The 18,367-nt window shown below is 53.3% G+C and overlaps 1 protein-coding gene across 1 annotated transcript in view; it reads right to left on the bottom strand.

The window, feature by feature from the left end:
* CDH22 (cadherin 22) overlaps positions 1-18,367 on the bottom strand; it is a 77,464-nt gene that overhangs the window by 22,515 nt on the left and 36,582 nt on the right. Inside the window, exons 5-7 of the mRNA XM_055425965.2 lie at positions 14,562-14,755; positions 11,738-11,991; positions 1,694-1,830 (exon numbers count right to left, since the gene is read on the bottom strand). Of these exons, the coding sequence (XP_055281940.2) occupies positions 1,694-1,830; positions 11,738-11,991; positions 14,562-14,755 (585 nt within the window). The remainder of the gene's footprint in view (positions 1-1,693; positions 1,831-11,737; positions 11,992-14,561; positions 14,756-18,367) is intronic.

Raw genomic sequence — 18,367 nt, 5'->3', positions numbered from 1 at the left:
TTCAAAGGCTCGGGAGCAGCAGGCACTGAGGTTTGAGCCAGCTTTGTATTTTCTTTTAAACCGAAGTTGAAAAAGACGAAGGGAACTTCAGCCTAGGGACTTCCTCGACTGGAATGGGCTGGTAGGGCCAGGGAAGTGGGAGGCACCAGCCGGGGAAGGGGGAGGAGGAGAGCCGCCAGGAGGGCTCGAAGGCGCAGGAGGGCCTTGGGGCCCAGCTCTGCAGAGGGGAGTCTGAATGGCGCCCACTGCCACCAAGGCTGAGACTCTGAGTATTCCTGCTGTCACCATCGGTTACTGGAGGCTCTGCTGGCTGCTGAGACCTGGAGAGCTGACAGGGCGGGGAGCTGGCGGAGCCGGTCCAGCATGAGCACTGGCAGCATTGCTCTGGTTGAGGAAGAGGCCTGCTGAATTGCCCTTTCCCCATTCCTGGCGTGCCGTGAACCCCCGTGCTCTTAGCCCCTCACCTCTGTGGCCTGACTTGTCTAGACTCCATGTCCCAGGGCCTTCTCTTTCTTTCTCAGCTCACACGCCTCCCCAGCTGCACCAAACTGCCTGTGACACACGAGCACACACACACACACACACACACACACACTCTCTTCGACACAGGCCAAGCACCTTGGAGTCATTCTTGACCCCTCCATCTCTTTCCTCCATCTCACCCCATCAGCAGGTCCAGGGGACTCTATTTTCAGCCTGCCTCCATAAGCTACCACTTCTCACCACTTCCATGGCTATCACCCTGGGCCAGGCCACTATCTCATCTTCAGGGCCCTGTTGCATGTAAATTTTAGTTGAGCCCCTGCTCCTTCCCCTTCCCCCACTCCCCCCCCTCCCTGCAGCCCCCAAACAACCTATTTTCAATGTCAGGCAACCTCCCTCCTTGGCTCAAACCCCTCAGTGACTCCCGCCTCACTTGGAGTCAAATCCAGAGACCCACTGCAGGGCAGACACTTTGCCCCTCGCCAACCACACTGGCCTCCTTGCTGTTTCTCCAACTATGACCTCAGGGCCTTTGCACCAGCTTTTCTCTCTCCTCGGAACTCTCTTCCCTCTAATGGCAGCACGACTCCCTCACTTTATGGAGCTCTCTTTTGAAAAGTCTCCTTCGCAGAGAGGCCTACCCTAAGAGAAACAATTCCCTCCCAATCCCTTTCCTCTGCTTTCTTCTTTTCCAGTTTCTTGTTAGCACTTAGCATCAGCTGACACGCAAACACACTTTCTTGAAGTTTCCTGAAAGCTCTAGCCCATGGAGACAGGAGTTTTTTTTTTTAACCTTGTTAGGGGCTGTATCTACATAATGGCAACCCACTCCAGTCTTCTTGCCTGGAGAATCCCATAGACAGAGGAGCCTGGCGGGCTACAGTCCACGGGGTCGCAAAGAGTCGGACACGACTGAGCGACTTCACTCACTCATAAAAAGGACTGGTGTATAGTAGGTGCTCAATAAAAGCTGAAGGAAGAAAGCCGAACTCAAGACCGGGCCCTACCTTTTTGGCTTGGGCTCCTTCCCACATCTGTGTTCCTGTGGTCAGCCTTTGCCGACCACGCCCCCACCTCAGCTCTGCCCAGGTTCTAACTTTTTGCCCTGCCCCCAGCCTTCGGCCCCTCCTCCCTGGGCTTTGCCCCGCCCACAGCCCCACCTTTCTGCCATCGCCCCACCCTCCCGTATTCGCCCCGCCCCCTGGCTCACCAGCCTCCATGGCCAGCACTGTGATGTTGTGCCAGCCGGCCGTCTCTCGGTCCAGCCCCTTGCCGGTGACGATGGCACCCGTGTTCGCATCGATATCAAAGATCTGGTCCAAATCTGAGTCGCGGTCGATGGCGTACCTAAGAGAGGCAGGTCAGGGCTGATTGAAGGTGTCCTGGCGCCAATGCAGCCGGTGCCCATGTCCCTCCACCCTCCCCCTAAAGAGGAACCACCTGCCTGGGAGACACAGGAAGCAGAGAGACCCTTTCCGACAGAGGAGTGGAAATGCACTGGGGTCCTGACGTGTGAGCTTTCCAAGCCTCAGCTTCCTCAGCTGGGTAACGGGGCTAATTTGCATCTCACAGTCGTTGTGAGGGCGGGAAGAAGGCAAAGCGCCCAGCACAGAGTTAGCATTCACGGGGTATTTGATTCTTATCTTTCCATAAGAGGTGACCCTAGAACTGGTCTTGAGAAAGGGACAGGATGGCATTCCAGGCACGGGGAACAGAAGCTGCAAAGTGAGAGACTCATTCAGGGGATGGGAAATGGTGCAGAAACGGCCAGAACTGGGAAGTGCGGAGGAGGAGGCTTGAGAACAAGCTGAGCGCAGAATTCAGGGCGTTGGGCTTCCTGGGGAACCTAGAGGGATTTCGAGCAGGAGGGAGGGAGTTGGCTGTGCGATCCTAGGCTCTCCGGAGGCCCCAGACCTGGGACGCGGGCTGAGTCGGGAAGGGGTCTGAGGTCTGGCCGCTGGGCCCCTCCCCGCCAGCGCAGCGCGCCCGTGCTAATCTGCGGCTTTTCACTTGCCGCGTGAAAAAGCCCTTTGTTCCGCCTCTTTCCTGGGCCTTTGTGCGGCGGCTCCAGGCCTGAAAGGCCCGTGTCCAACACATGTCTCGGGCGGCGGCGGCCCAGAAAGGCCCCGCCAGCTCTGTCCGCCGCTTCCCCGGGCTGATAACGCGGGTGGGGGAGCCGCCAGGCTGCGCAGCCTACAAAGGCCCCCGAATGCCAAGCAAGGGCTCTTTGTGCAGCGGGGACAATGGAGCCTGGTGGGGCGGGGCTCCCCCTTCCTCCAGCCGGAGGAAACAAGCCCTTCCCGCATCTTCCGGAGCCGGGACACTGAGGCCCACGGTGAGGACGTCACCAGAACACCCCCTTCCCTACCCGCACTGAAACTCGAAGCCCTGAGATGACCCTTCAGTGGGCCTTGGCTGCATTACCAAACCTCTCCAGGCCTCAGTTTCCTAATCTGTTGAATGGGGATAATGATACCCAGTGCATGTGGGAGGGGCTTCCCATGTACCCGGTGGTAAAGAACATGCCTACCAATGCAGGAGATGCAAGAGACACGGTTTTGATCCGTGGGTCGGGAAGATCCCCTGGAGGAGGAAATGGCAACGCACTCCAGTTTTCTTGTCTGGAAAAATCCCATGGACAGAGAAGCCTGGAGGGCTACAGTCCATGGGGTCACCAAGATTCTCACACTACTAAGCACGGTGGTGTTCAGTGGGACTGTGGAGCTCTGGGAGCAGCTGGATCCTGGCTTTGAATCCTCTGCTTCTTATTTCATCTGGGTGACCTTGGACTAGGCACTGGACCTCATTGGCCTCTGTTTACTTGTCTGCAAAATAGGGTGATTCATACCTCACTGGTGTGGGTTAGAGGAAGTAATCCATGGAACTGAGCAAAAGTGACAGCTCTTACTGTTTTCATATTCACTGCTGTAGTGGAGGTGGAAGCTTGTGGCAGACTGCAAAGGGCTGGGCATGAGGGTGTAGTGGGCATTACAGCTAGTCTCCTGAGGCCCTAGGTTTTTTCTTTTTCAGCCATGCCACACAGCATGTGGGATCTTAGTTCCTGGACCAGGGATTAAACCCACATCCCCTGCATTGGAAGCAAAGAGTCTTAACAACTGCACCGCCAGGGAGGTACCCCAAATCCCTAGGTTAATGCCACCTCCTCTAAGTTGCTAAGCCCGCATCCTCTTTGGCCCTGATCAGCCTGGGTCCTCCTGACCTGGGTGAAAGTGTGTGGGTCAGATCCAAGATGACAATTCCTCCCATCAGGACAGCACTTAACAGTCTTTCCGCCAGCCATCCCTCCCTTTGTTCCTTTATGCCTAAACATTAGCTGAATGCCTTCTCTGTGCTGCTTTGTGCTAAAGTGAAAGTGAAAGTCGCTACATCGTGTCTGACTCTTTGCGACCCCATGGACTATACAGTCCATGGACTTCTCTAGGCCAGAATACTGGAGTGGGTAGCCTTTTCCCTTCTCCAGGGGATCTTCCTAACCCAGGGATCAAACCCAGGGATCAAACCCAGGTCTCCCTCATTGCGGGCAGATTCTTTACCAGCTGAGCCACCAGGGAAGCCCAAGAATACTGGAGTGGGTAGCCATTCCCTTCTCCAGGGGATCTTCCTAACCCAGGGATCAAACCCAGGTCTCCCGCATTGCAGGCGGATTCTTTACCAGCTGAGCCACCAGGGAAGCCCAAGAATACTGGAGTGGGTAGCCTATCCCTTCTCCAGCGGATCTTCCCTCACAGGAATCGAACTGGGTCTCCTGTATTGCAGGCGGATTCTTTACCGTCTGAACCACAGGGGAAGCCCACTCTGTGCTAAGGTCTGGGGGTAAAATGGCAAATGAGACAGATGAGGCCCCACCCTGCCTGGCATCTTGTGAGGCTGATGTGTGGTCAACCCATTTTGCAGATGAAGATGAGAGAGGCAGCTTCCCAAGCTTAGGGCTGCCAAGTATGGTTGTGCAGGCTGTGTCCTGTGCAAAGTTACTAGGCTGAAGAGGGGACGAGGGGATGAAGACCAGCTGGTGTTCTTCTCACCCAGCCACAAGTGCTGGCTCAGGAAGCATCTTCTCAAAGGAGGACCTTTTCCTTATTTATGAAATGTGCCACATGGGCTAGTGTAACCCTGCCTAAGGTTGCACAGGGACTGTCAGAGAACTGGAATTTGTACCCCAATTTGGGACTCTACACCCAGAGTTCTTTCTAGCACATCGAACCATCCAAAGCGGCAGTGCATGGAGTCTCGGGTCACCGTGGACCCAAGCCTGAACTGCTGGATGTTTGGGTTCAAAGGAGGTAGAACCAGACTCTGAGTAGTGTCGGCTCAGCTGGAAGGAACCATGGAGACCTCCTCTTGAATTTACAGGTAGAAGTGAGTCCAACAGACAGCCGGGGCCCCTGATCACCCGGTCGGGGCTGGGCATGAGGCAGGGCTGATGGGAGGATGCCTGCTTCCTTCTTCTTTTTCCTCCTCTCTCTGCTCAGACCTGTGTCTTCTCTTCTCTTTCCTCCCAGTTACTCTTTTGTTCCCTCCTGGAGGGGAAGAGGGGGATGGATTCTAAGTGGAGGCAGCTGTTCCCAAGGCCATGGGAAGGGAGGGGGGCGTGGGGAGCCGCCATCAACCAGCTAAAGGCTTGGGGCTGCAGGTCCGTGTGGCTGCCCGGCCCAGGTGGCTTTGTTCCAGCTCAGGGAGCCAGCGAGCGAGTGAGAGGGATGGGTGGAGGGCACGGCACGTGGCCAGGGGCATGGCCTGGCAGGTGTAGGAGGCAGCGGGGGAGGCTTGAAGTCCTCACTTGGCGGCGCTCGAGTTGTGTGTCTGGTCTGTGTTGCAGGTGGTCAGAGCGTGTGTGTGTGATGCTGTGTTACGGCTGGAAGGCGCTCAGACTTGGAGCAGGAGCCACAATGACCCCAGGCAATCCACTTCATCTTTGAGCCTTAATTTCAAGGAAAAGGGAAAAGTGATTTTACTCCCATCTTGCAAGTGGTTTGGAGGATGATGTGCCTAGCTGGGGGACAGGGGCCTAGTTGGGTTCCAGCAAAATGAATCTATGAGTGAGCACTATTGTTATTCTAACGATGATTCCGCAATGTCTGGTAAGGGGGACACAGGAGCCCCCCCAACCCAGTGTGTGGTCTGCGGGCCTGGGGCTGGGAGGTACCATCCATGGACGTGGGAGCGTTGCCAGGGTCTGAGAATGACAGGAGGCATCTGTGGTCTAGAGGTTCTGCTCAAATCTCAGTTCTCATTTGGTCAGCCAGGACCTGGAGGGAAGGAGGGGGAACAGGAGCAGGTGGAAGTGGAAGAGTGCAGTGAGGGAGCGGAGGCTTGTGTCCGCTAGTGTGTGTGCTCACAAGTGCAAAGAACGCCTGGGAACGGTGGGCACGAGTGGGATCCGGTGGCCGTCTGCCGAGGTTTGCAACCTAGCTCTGTGACCTTGAGTCAGTCACTTAAGCTCTTTGGTTCCATCTTAAAAATGGTGCTAATAATAACACCTGCCTCCGAGTGGTTGTGAGGATTAGACAAGTACTACCAATAAAACACCAATGAAACACTTTTAACAGCGCTGGGCCCCTGCCACAGGACGTATGGATTAGCTCTCATTTTTATTTGCTCAGCAAGACTCTGTGCCAGGCCTGTGTAAGGGCTGCACATGCTGGAGCCCCTCCCAGCCTTGCAGATAACTGTCATCACTGCTGCTGCCATTTGACACATGGGGAAACTGAGGCTCAGAGAAGCTAGGCGCCTTGCCCTGGGGCAGAAAGGCTGATGGGTGGCAAAGCCAGATTCCCAAGCCATGTGTGTCTGTGCAGAGTCCCATGTCTAACTAACAGCAGCCGCCTCAGGCCAGCCGGGTGCACCTGCAGGCACCCCCACACCCTGGGAACAGCACAAACCACTGCTGCTGTCAAGGTCAGGGTGAGGGAAGTGGCGAGGGTATGTCCTCCTGGCTTGAGTGTGCATGTGGGTTTTCGCCACTTAAATATGTGCACATATAGCTCACGCAGGCATGATAAATACCAAAGTGTGCAGACGCATGCATGTCCAGGTTGCCCAGTGCTCCTGTATCTGGGCTCCTGTACACACACATGCACACGCAGCAGGCCAAATGATGCAGCCCCCGCCTCAGCGACTAGTTGGGGGAGACTCTTCACAAGCAAAAGGGGCTGCTCCCCTGACCCGGGGATTCCTCTCTGCTCACTCCATCCTGCCTTTTGACTCTTCCCCTCCCCCACCCCTTTTAAAGCACACCCTCAAAGCCCACACAAGATGCCTAGAAAACTGTATGGGGTTAGTACTGGTTGCAGAATGAAGGGGAGTACCAGGTGTCCAGACCACCGAGAAAAATGGTAAGGTCCATTTCCTGAGGACCTACTATGTGCCAAACACTTAATCCTTCCTCCAACCCTGGGACCACTGATCACAGAACCTGGTCCATAGTAGACGTTTAGAACTTTTTTTCCGAATAAATGAATGAGGCAGGAACTACCATGACACCCATTTTAGAGATGGGAAAACTGAGGGTTGGAGTAGGTGCAGTGATGTCCCATAATTCTGCGACTGAGCTAGGATTCATTCCAGGTTTTCTCTGACTCTAAAAACCATGTGCTTTCTGTTGCACCCCATTGTGGAATGCTGCGAGGAAATGAAGTGTTCACTCTCTCTCTGGTCCAGTGTGGGCTTTCCTATTTTTGATACTCAAGAAAGACTCACGAGAGGGCTGGGGCTGGTAGGGCTGGGGATGGGCTGATAAACAGCCAGTCTGTCTGCAAGGCTGCCTGATCCAGAGATTGGCCCATCTGAGCCCTCTCCTCTTTCTCTTCAAAGTCTTCCAAGACTTCACACTGCCTAAGGGTAAAGTCCCACACGTTCACCTGACATTCAAGGTCCTTCTCAGCGTGTCCACAAGTGCCCCCTCCCTGACCTCCTCTCTGGCCCCAATCCCCATCCCATGAGCTCATTCAGCTGACCTCACTGCTCCTGAACTTGACCTCCTGGATCCCTGATTCTGTTCCTGCCACTAGGTCCTCAGAGCCACTCCACCCTGGATGCTGCCCTCCTATTCCAACTCCATCCTCTTTATCCTTGCTCCATCCCTCCTTGGTACCCAGAGAATCCACCCTTCCTTGGAGCTCCTGAGTCCTTAGGCCCCTGCTCAGCCCACTGAGACTTAGATCTGTCACGCTATTCACTCACATGGGGCCCCAGCCTTCCCCTTGCCCCCGTCTGACGCTGTGCCTCACGCAGCGGGGAGGGCACAGCATAAAGTTGGAAGCTGTTCAAACTACAAAGAGAATCAGAAAGAAGTGTTAGTCGCTCAGTTGTGCCCAACTCTTTGCAACCCCATGGACTGCAGCCCACCAGGCTCTTCTGTCCTTGGGATTTTCCAGGCAAGGATACTGGAGTTGGTTGCCATTTCCTTCTCCAGGGGATCTTCCTGACCCAGGAATTGAACCCGGGTCTCCTGCACTGCAGGCAGATTCTTTACCAACTGAGCTATGAGGGAAGCCCTAAGAGAATCAGAAGCAGGAGTGAAAAGGCAGAAGGCTGGACTCAAGAATCAGACAATCATGGGTTAAGTCCCATTTCTTCCCCCTTTCAGGCTGAGTGACATTGGGAAGGTCATTTCTCCTCTCTGACCCTCGGTCTCTTCATCTGTAAAATGAGTAAACTACAACCTGAGGGCCAAATGCCACAGTGTGAGGCATCTTCCATGCTCTGCAGTACAGCGACTCAGAAAAATCACTCTGTACATCTGCATCTCTGGATTTCCCAGGTACCACCATCCAAGGCAGAATCACCGAGGATATCACTTCATTTCCAGGAACACACTAAGCCTGTTCCTGCCTCAGGACCTTTGCACTTGCTATTCCTTCTACGCCTGATAGCTCAGTTGGTAAAGAATTCACCTGCAATGCAGGAGACCCTGGTTCAATTCCTGGATCAGGAAGATCTGCTGGAGGAGGGATAGGCTACCCACTCCAGTATCACTGGGCTTCCCTTGTGGCTCAGCTGGTAAAGAATCCGCCTGCAATTCAGGAAACCTGGGTTTGATCCCGTTGGGAAGATCCCCTGGAGAAGGGAAAGGCTATACCCACTCCAGTATTTTGGCCTGGAGAATTCCATGGACTGTATAGTCCTTAGGGTCGCAAAGAGTCAGACATGACTGAGCGACTTTCACTTTCATTCCTTCTACCCAGAATGCATTTCGCCACATCTTTGTCTAGTTGGCTCTCTCTTGATCATTCTGATGTCAAATCACTTGTTAACTCCTTGATCACTTAATCCAGAGTAGCCCCCTGTGGCCCCAATTGGTCTTATCCTATTACCTTGCTTATTTTCTTCATAGCTCTTATCATCAATGACCCCTTTTAACCATCTGTTGATTTGTGGCGACAAACATTCAACTACTTATTGGCTGTTTCCCTGCCTCCCCTGCCTCCCTGCCCCCCAGGAGAAGGCAAACTCCTTGAGCGGAGGGACTGGGTCTTATCACCGCTGTTTCCCCATTGTCTGGAGCAGTGCCAGATGTGACATGACTCACACACCTAGGTGTTGACTGAGTCCAGGCCCCTTGGAACTCAGGGAGCTGGAACATAAGCCAGGCTCTGGGCTGCCCAGGTGGTCTGTGAGGACCCCTTCTCTAGCCATCTGTCCCCTTATAGACTGGGCGCTCCTCACCAGCTCTGCCCTTGGCTGACTCATCTTGGGCCTGGCTCCAGGCTGGGCATGGAGGAGGAGGAGTTGGGTAAATGTTTGTGGTGTGAAATTGGACCTGTCTCAGCTCCTCACCGCCTCCACTTCTGAGGAGCCCCAGGGAAGGGGCGGCAGAGAGAGATGAAAGGAGGTGAGAAGCAGGTTTCAAAGTTGGCCCTTTCAGTGCAGATGAAAGCAGGGGGGAAGGGAAGTCAACAGAGGGTGGAGGGGGAGGACTGAGGGGGGAAGTGGGGAGAGCAATATTGGAGAGGAGGGGAGAAGGCAGAGGAGTGCGCTGGACCTGGGAGGCAAGGACCAGGCTCCTACTGCTGCCTGGTAATTCTTGTGAGCCCAGGGAAACTCCTCCCCTCCCTGGGTCTCAGTTTCCTGCCAAACAAGGGTGATAATGCCCTCCTGGGAAAGGTCTGGGGCTGAGCCAGAGGCTGACAGGGATGTTTAAAGACTGTATCTATTGTCAGCGGGGATGGAAGGGTGGTGGAGGAGTTCATAGGCAGTGGAGGGTGGTTTTGGCCATGGGAAGGGTGGAGGCAGCCTAGGAGGCATTCAGGACCTCTGGACTGCGTCTGAGCCATTCAGCCTATCTTTGAACCCTGTCAGACTTCTCCTGCTGGCTCATTGCTCAGCCTCCTGTAGACAGCACGGTCCACTCATCTCCAGACACACCTACCCCTTCTTGCCTTCCTATGCCTGTGCCTGGAACAGCCTTCTCCTCATAGCTCCATTGACCAGACTCAGGTACACAGCTCAATATAATTCCTGCCTGCTCCAGGAAGTCTTTCTAGACCCCTGAGGGTAGCTTCCAGCCTGGGAGCCCATAGGTAGTCAAGCATCTTTGTGTCCTCACCTTGGGGTTGCCATATAAGGTTGCACAGGCTATGAACTGGGCAAATCGGAGGGAGCCATTCACATGAATAATTGTGAGAATGTTACCCATATGGAGTTGAATAATGCAGAGATCCTTAAAGTAACTTCCTTTCCCTCCTTCTCCAGTGCTTGGCACAGAGCTAGGCACACAGCTGGCTCAGGGATCATTCACTATGTACAGGGGTTTCAGGGAATAGACAGGAAGCTCCAGATGCTTAAATTCAGTCAACAGTGGCCATTCACCCCACCCTGACCTCCTCCTCTGGTCATTTTCTTTCTATCTGACATCCTTTCAACTTGGGCCATGGTCAGACTCCCCAGCCCCTGCAGATTGCAAACCCTTCCAGGGACGCCAACGCCTCCGCCCACTTGCCGCTGCCCCCCTGCCCGCACGCCCCGCCCCAGGTCGGCTCCTCTGTCCTTTAGTTACTCCTGCCCTCTTTCCACTGGTTTTTCTTCTCTGGTCACTTCCTCTCACTGTTGGTCTCACCACATCTCCAGGAGCCTCTCTCTTTTCTGTCCTTCTCTGTTTTGACACTTCATTCATTCACCATGCGCCAGGGAATGTCCACTGAGCGCTAGGCAGAGTGAGGCCCTGAGGATACAGCGGTGAACTTAGACACGCATCCCTATTCTCCTAAAGCGTATCTTTTAGGGAGAGGGACAAAGTCATCAGGAAAATGGGTAGCAGGTTAGATGGTGATGAAGGACGAAAGAAAATGGATATGAAGTGTGGGGACACGCTGGGGCGGGGTTGACATTTTAGAAAGGGTGGTCAGGGAAGGCTGCACTGAGAAGGTGACTCTTGAGGAAAGTCTTGGAGAAAGTGAGAGGACCAACCTTGGAGATGTTAAGCAGGAGAACATTCCAGGCAGGGGGATCGGGAGGTGCAAAGGCCCTGGGGTGGAGGTGGGCTGGGTGCATCCCTGGAGTTGTGAGGAGGTCAACGTGGCTGAGCAGAGTGAACCAAGGAGGAGGTGAGCAGGGGGTGGGGCCACATCCTATAGGGTCTGGGCTTCTATCCTGAGCCCCAGAGGTGCCTTTGGAGGGCTTTCAGCAGAGGAGGGCCAGTGGAGGGTGGTTTGGGCCATGAGAAGGGTGGGGCGGGAATGGGCTCCTGTGCCCATTCTAGATTGCCGAGGGGTGATGACAGAAGCAGAGAGAGGCAGTAATCAGGCAAGAGAAACAGGTGGTCTGGACCAGGGCGGCAGCTGCGGAGGAGGTGAGAAGTGGTCAGATTCTGGAGATGTTTTTAAAGCAGAGATGACAGGCTTTGCGGATGGACTGAAGGGAGGTGTGCGAGAAAAACAGAAGTCGAGGATGTTTGCAACATTTTTGACCTGAACAGCTGGAAGGATGAAATTATCTTTTTTTTTTTTCCTTTTGGTGGAGGACCGAGGCTGAGCCCAGGTCACTGCTGCGTCTGTCACAACTGGTTCTCTCTCGTTATCCTGAGTTCCCTGTCTCTCTGCCACTGTTCTCGAATCTGATTCCTCTGTCTCTTTGGCTCCCGGTGGCCCGCGTCCATCGCTCTCTCCCCTCCTCCCTCACCACCACCGCCCCCAACCCCTCCCTGTCCCGTCCCCACCCCCTCTGCCCGCCGTCTGTCCGCAGGCGCTGGCGGGGTGGGTAGCAGGCAGCAGGCGTCGGCCCCGGGCGGGGGTCTCACCGGACGGGCCGGTTGGCGGCGTCGGGGTCCCGCGCCGTCACCACGCCGACCAGGGAGCCCACCTGCGCGTCCTCCTGTACCTCCAGGAGGCCGGAGGGCGGCCGGAACTCGGGGGGCTCGTCCACGTCGATCACGGCCACGCGCACGATCGCCTGGTCGCGGAACGTGCCCAGGTCAGCGAAGCGGGGATCCACGAACTTGTTGAGGGCCTCCAGGACCACGGTGTGCACCGGCTGGGACTCGAAGTCCAGGCGCTGGAGGGGTGGGCGGAAGGGAGCAGAGGGCCGGTGAGTGGGCTGGGGTTTGCTCCACACCGCCAGGCGGACAGAGCCCAAGGCTGGTGGGGCTGGCCTGGCCCCGAGGGGCGGGGCTGGCTTAAGGTCACGGTTGACTGAGGCATCGCTAACTCAATGCCGTCACTGACACACTGCCGGGTTACAGGTCGAGAAAGTCAGGCCCCGCTAGGGTCGGTCTTGCTCAGGGACACAGGGTCACAGACTGACTCCCAGACTTCCTGCTACCCGGCACAGGAGACTGGCCTTAATTTATTAATTTACAAAGCACTGTGTGCCAGTGTTCTAGATGTAGCAACTCATCGAATTTTACAGCATCCCAAAGAGGCTTGTATTATCATCCTATTTGACACGTGAGGCCCAGCAGGCTCTGTAACTTGCCCTAGGTCACTTAGCAGTTAGTCCCTGGCAGAAGCAGGATTCACATCCCTGGCAGTGCGGCTGTCAAGTCCCAGCCCTTAGCTCCATGGCAGGAAAGGCGCTGGATCTGCGGCTGTCCGCCTGTGTGTCTGCGGGCAATCTGTTTGGCCTTTCTGGGCCTCGGGTGGGAGGGTGAGATGAGACCTTCCTGGTGTATTATTGGTGGCAGCTGCTAATGTGAGTTGAGCCTGATAAGCTGGGTGGCCTTAGAGCTTCCCTCAGAGACCTGGCTAAAGCCACACTGAGCCCTGGTCCTCGTCAGGGAGTGCTGGTGGGTGACCCTCTGATGGACAAGCTGCATGGCTGCGTGGACTCTGGCCTCCTAAGGATAATTCCTTTAGAGCAAACAGAAAGGGCAGTGGTGGAACCATGGGCGCCCTGTAACATTCTGGGGGAGCCATCTGTGCAGCAAGGGCCACCTCCCTGGAGAACTGCCCGCCGTGCAGGGACCCTCCTTTCCTCTCAGAACCTCCCCTCCACACTCCCCCTTCCCCAAGGAAAAAAAGAAAAAGAAAAGAAGGGCTACCTCCTCCCTCCATCCTGTTGCCTGGGAAATTAGGATGCAGGGAGGCAGGTGCGGACCTGGCCTGGGAGTGAGCGATGGGCTCTGGAGCCAGGTCATCAATCAGGCGGGGGCTCTGCTCCCTGAGCCAGCACTGACTCCACAGAGACACCTCAGGTGCCACTGCTGGAGCAGGGGGGTGGGGGTGGGGTTATGGGGCAAGAGGCAGGGAGGATGGGGGAGTTACTACAGGGGCATCACCGGGGATGAGAGCAAATGCTGTGCTGGGGTCCCCGGGCTGGGCTTGGGGCCTCATTCTGCTGCTCTGTGATGCTAGGCCTCCCCAGGCCTCCAGTTCCCCCATCTGTGAAATGGGCTCATCTTACAGTGAAGACAAGTGGAGGTCAGAAGACCGAAAGCCATGTAATGTTTAAAAGGGTGGATTCTGGAGACAGACTCCCTGGGGCCCTGTCCCTACAATTTTTCTGTAAGATGCTTGGCCTTGGATGCAAATAACTGAACTCAGGGCCTCAGATTCTCGCTTACGAAATGGACAATAATAATACTGAGAGGGTCATTGTAGAGATTAAATGAGTTAATACATGGAAACATTGGGAAGGAGGCTGGCACGCTACTAACACTTTGTTGTATTAGCCTCATATTCTTATCCTAGTTGAAGAAACAGAGTTTTCTCTATCCTCAGACCCTCGTGGCCAGGAAGAGAGTTTGATTATTGAGTGAATGAAGGGCTGACAGGGCAGATGTTTCTATGGGTCCTGGGAGGTAGAGATTGGGCTGACAGGAGCAAGATAGACTGTGGCTGAATCGGAGAAGGAGGAGCAGACACTGGTAGGGAGTGAGCATCCCATCCCTGAGAGTATACAAAGGGGTACGACTGTCTGTAGGCCAGGGCAGGGGACTCAGATCTCCCGTGGAACAGCAGGGTTGGAGTGGACAGCGTCAAAGGCCTGTGCACCCCTGAGTTGCCAAGCTTGTGACCAAGCCCTTGGAGATGATTTTTACTTTTTTATCTGACCTCTGTCTCATTTCACTCCTAGGGGGTGCTGAGTTTGAGCTTCTGGTTCCTGGGCTGGTCAGTGGGTAAGGAGGCTGTTAGACTCAGGAAGGAAAGAACTTTGGGGTCACCAGACCTAGGTTCAAATCCAACTCTATCCCTCACAGGTATAATCTTGGGCGAGCCCTTTTACCTTTCTAAATCTGTTTTCTTACTTGTAGAAACGGTCATAATATGATTTCCTTCCGAGGGTAACATGAAGATGAAAGGAAACAGTGAGTGTGAAGGGCCTGGTGTGAACCTGAAGTAGCACAGCATAGTGTGCAAGAGCACAGATTTGAATCTGGATTGACTCCTGGCTCTTGGCAGTTAGCTGTGCAACCTTGGTCACATCACTTAACCTCTCTGTGCATCATGCTCTCATTTGTAAAACGGGAAGGACAGCATCAGCGTTTTCCCAGGTGGGTCTAGCATCCCTGGAGAGACTTCACCCCTGGAGTGAAGTGGGATGGGGTATTTGGCTGCTCACTGAGCCCCTACCCAACCCTGCTGCCCTGGGGCCTGCCTCCCCCATCGCTCCCCGGGCGGCCGCACCTTCTGCACTACGATGATGGCCTCCTGTGTGTCACTGTCCGTGATGACCTTGAACACGTGCCCGCCGCTGCTGCTCTCCTCCCTGAGGTGGTAAGTCATGTCTGTGTTTTCGCCCACGTCTGAGTCCTCGGCCTTCACGCGTCCCACGGCCGTGCCGATGGGGGCTGACTCCTGAATGCTGAACTGGTACATCTCTGTAGGGGATACAGCTGTGAGCAGGGATGGTAAGGCAGCCCCTCCTCCAGTTTCTACCATCGCTAGGGGAGAGGAGGGGGCGGTCTCAGATGGGCTCTTTGGAGCTCCCTGCTTGGCTGGGACTGGTGCTGGGAGAGGTGCTTCCTCTGCAGATATGCGGGACACAGTGCAAAGAGGAAGGTTCTAATTCTGACCTTGGCTTTATCCCCTGATTGATTTGAGAAAGTGTCGGCAGTTCTTTGGGACTCAAGTGTCCTCATCTGCCCAAAAGGGGACAGAGAAGCACAGTGCTCAAGGCTACGGCCCTGGAGGCAGTCCTGGCTGTGAGGAATCGGAGAAGGCAATGGCACCCCACTCCAGTGCTCTTGCCTGGAAAATCCCATGGACGGAGGAGCCTGGTAGGCTGTAGTCCATGGGGTCGCTATGAGTTGGACACGACTGAGCGACTTCACTTTCACTTTTCACTTTCATGCACTGGAGAAGGAAATGGCAAGCCACTCCAGTGTTCTTGTCTGGAGAATCCCAGGGACGGGGGAGCCTGGTGGGCTACGGGATCGCACAGAGTCGGACACGACTGAAGCGACTTAGCAGCAGCAGCAGCAGAATGGGAATAATAATACTGCCTTCCTAAGAGCACTGTCATTTCCCAATTAACTGAGATGATGCATGCCAACTGCTTAGCACAGAGACTAGTATCTGTTACCTACCCAATAAATGGGACACATTGCATTCAAATAGTAGGGCTGCACACTGATATTTTTGTTGCTGTGCATGTTAATGATATTGGTCCCTTCATTTCCACATATTTATTGAGCATCTGTGATGTCCCAAATGCAGCTCTACGTACTGGGGTTCCAGCAACAAGCAAAACAGACCCAAATCCCAAGGCTCATAGTGCTTTCCTCTTAACGGAAGGAGAAAGACACTAAACAATCACATCAGTAAAATAGGATGTCAAGTGGTACTTGGGAGAAAAATAAGACTGGGAAGGGAAATGGGGGGTGATGATGAAAGTGTGTGTGGAGTTTTAAATAGGGTAATTGGGACTTTCCTAGTGGTCCAGTGGTTAAGACTCTGTGCTTCCAATGCAGGGGGCAAGGATTCAATCCCTGGTTGGGAAACTAAGATCCCACATGCTGCGGGATGCAGCAAAAAAAAAAATTGTAAATGGGGTAATCGAGGAAAAGACAACATTTCTGCAAAAGTCTGAGGAAGGTGAGGCAGTGAGTCAAGCAGATATTTGGGAAAGACAGAGGGAACAGCAGGTGCAAAGGCCCTGAGGTGGGTGCAATGCCTGGCATGTTTGAAGAATGGCAAGATGGCCACTGTTACCAGAGTGGGGAAGCAGAGGGGAAACCAGAAGGAATGAGGGTCAAGTGGAACTCAAATGGCTCCCTGCTCTCCCAGAGTGGAGATGAAGATGAGGGAGATTTGCTAAGTGATGGGCCCGCCCAGGGGAAGTAGGGGCTGTGGCACTGGGGATGTGTCTCTTGGAGCCCCCACTGGTCTGGATACCCTTGTGTGGCGTGGCTGTCTCTGACTGACTCTCACATAAGAGTCCCAGGGGGACTCTTAACACAAGCTGACCATGCCAACCCCACTCTTTGCCATAGCTCCCCGCTGCACTTGGGATGAAGTTGTTGTACAAGCCCCTTGGCCCCTGCTGACTTCTGCAGCCTCATGCCTCCAACTCTTCACCTCAACATGAGCCTTAGCCTGGCTGAAGTTCTTGTAATTCCTTCAGGATGACTTGCTCGGTGCCACCTCTAGACATTCCCTCTCTTTATTCTCCTCTCTGCCTTCACTTCCCCTATTTCCCCTCCTTTTTAGTCTCACTGACTATTACCTCCTGTAATGGGAAAGGTTCCCAGTCTTCCAGGCTCTAGTCCTGTGTGTCCAGGGCCCCCAAGCTTATCCTATTGTACAGATTACTGCATTTCCCTATTATTTTCTGTTTATTTTCCCTCCCTCTCTCTTCTCCCTCCCTTTCTCTGGGATGTGAGTTCCTGCAAGGCAGGGACCACATCTCTTATTCATCAGGCATTCGTGGTGCCTGGCAGAACACCAGGCTGTCACATAAATGAAATGTTTGAGTGACTAGTGAGTGAATGGATGAAAAGTAGCATGAGTTACTAGTATACACTCACTAGATTAACACAAATTAAAGGAATCTGACAATACCAAGTGTCAGTGAGAATATGGTACGATGGACACATGCATTTCTTCATGGGGGAAAACAATTTGACTTTATTTAGTAAAGTTGAAGATGAGTTTATTCTGCTCCTCTGTAGACTAATGAAATTGCATGCAAAACAGCAGTAGGACACACACAACCATGTTCAAAGTGGTGTCCTCCGTAGTAACCTCAGACTGGAGACAACCCAAATGTCCATTGGCAGGAGAACAGATGAATCATGGAATACTACACAGCCCTGAAAATGAATAAATTACAACTAGGAGCAATACATGTGATTTCACAAACATAATTTGGGGAGATAAAAAAGCAAGATGAATCATTTGTATTGTAAGTTTTCTTTTAGATAAGGTTAAAAAACTTATAAAATTAAACTATAATGTTAGGTGATGCCTACATGGGTGAATCAACCCTAAAGGACTGGATAAAGAAGATGTGGTATATATGCATATTTATATATAATGAAATACTGCTGCCGCTGCTAAGTCGCTTCAGTCGTGTCCGACTCTGTGCGACCCCATAGACGGCAGTCCACCAGGCTCCCCTGTCCCTGGGATTCTCCAGGCAAGAACACTGGAGTGGGTTGCCATTTCCTTCTCCAACGCATGAAAGTGAAAAGTGAAAGTGAAGTCGCTCAGTCGTGTTCGACTCTTCGCTACCCCATGGACTGCAGCCCACCAGGCTCCTCCGTCCATGGATTTTCCAGTCAAGAGTACTGTAGTGGGGTGCCATTGCCTTCTCCAATGATGAAATACTACTTAGCCATAAAAAAGTGAAATTTTACCACTTGCAGCAAGATGGATGGGCTTGGAGGGCATTATGCTAAGTGAAATAAGTCAGACAAAAAAAGACAAATACTGTATGATATCACTTATATATATAATCTAAAGAATATAAAAAAGAGAAACAGATTCACAGATATAGAGAACAAATTAATGGTTGCGAGCGGGAAGAGAGAAGCGGGCAGGGGCAATACAGGAGGAGGAGATTGAGAGGTACAAATTATTAGGTTTAAAATAAACTACAAAAATATATTGTACAACACGGGGAATATAGCAACTAATTTACAATTAGTTATAACTATAAATGGAGTAAACCTTTAAAAATTATGAATCACTGTGTTGTACACCTATAATTTACATAATATTATACATCAAAGAAAGTGAAAGTGTTCGTTGCTCAGTCACGTCCAACTCTTTGCGATCCCATGCACAGTAGCCCGCCAGGCTCCTCTGTCCATGGAGTTCTCCAGGCAAGGATACTGACGTGGGTTGCCATTCCCTTCTCCGGGGATCTTCCCCACCCAGGGACTTAATCCAGGTCTCCTGCATTGCAGGCAGATTCTTTACTGTCTGAGTCACCATGGAAGCCCCTATTATCCACCAACTATACTTCGATGAAAAAGAAACAGAAAAGC

Source organism: Moschus berezovskii, chromosome 15 (genome assembly GCF_049115385.1).
Source record: "Moschus berezovskii isolate FMDL1 chromosome 15, NW_MosBer_1.0, whole genome shotgun sequence".
NCBI lineage: Eukaryota > Metazoa > Chordata > Mammalia > Artiodactyla > Moschidae > Moschus > Moschus berezovskii.
Note: the sequence above shows the minus strand (reverse complement) of the source record. Positions and strands in the feature narration are given on the sequence as shown.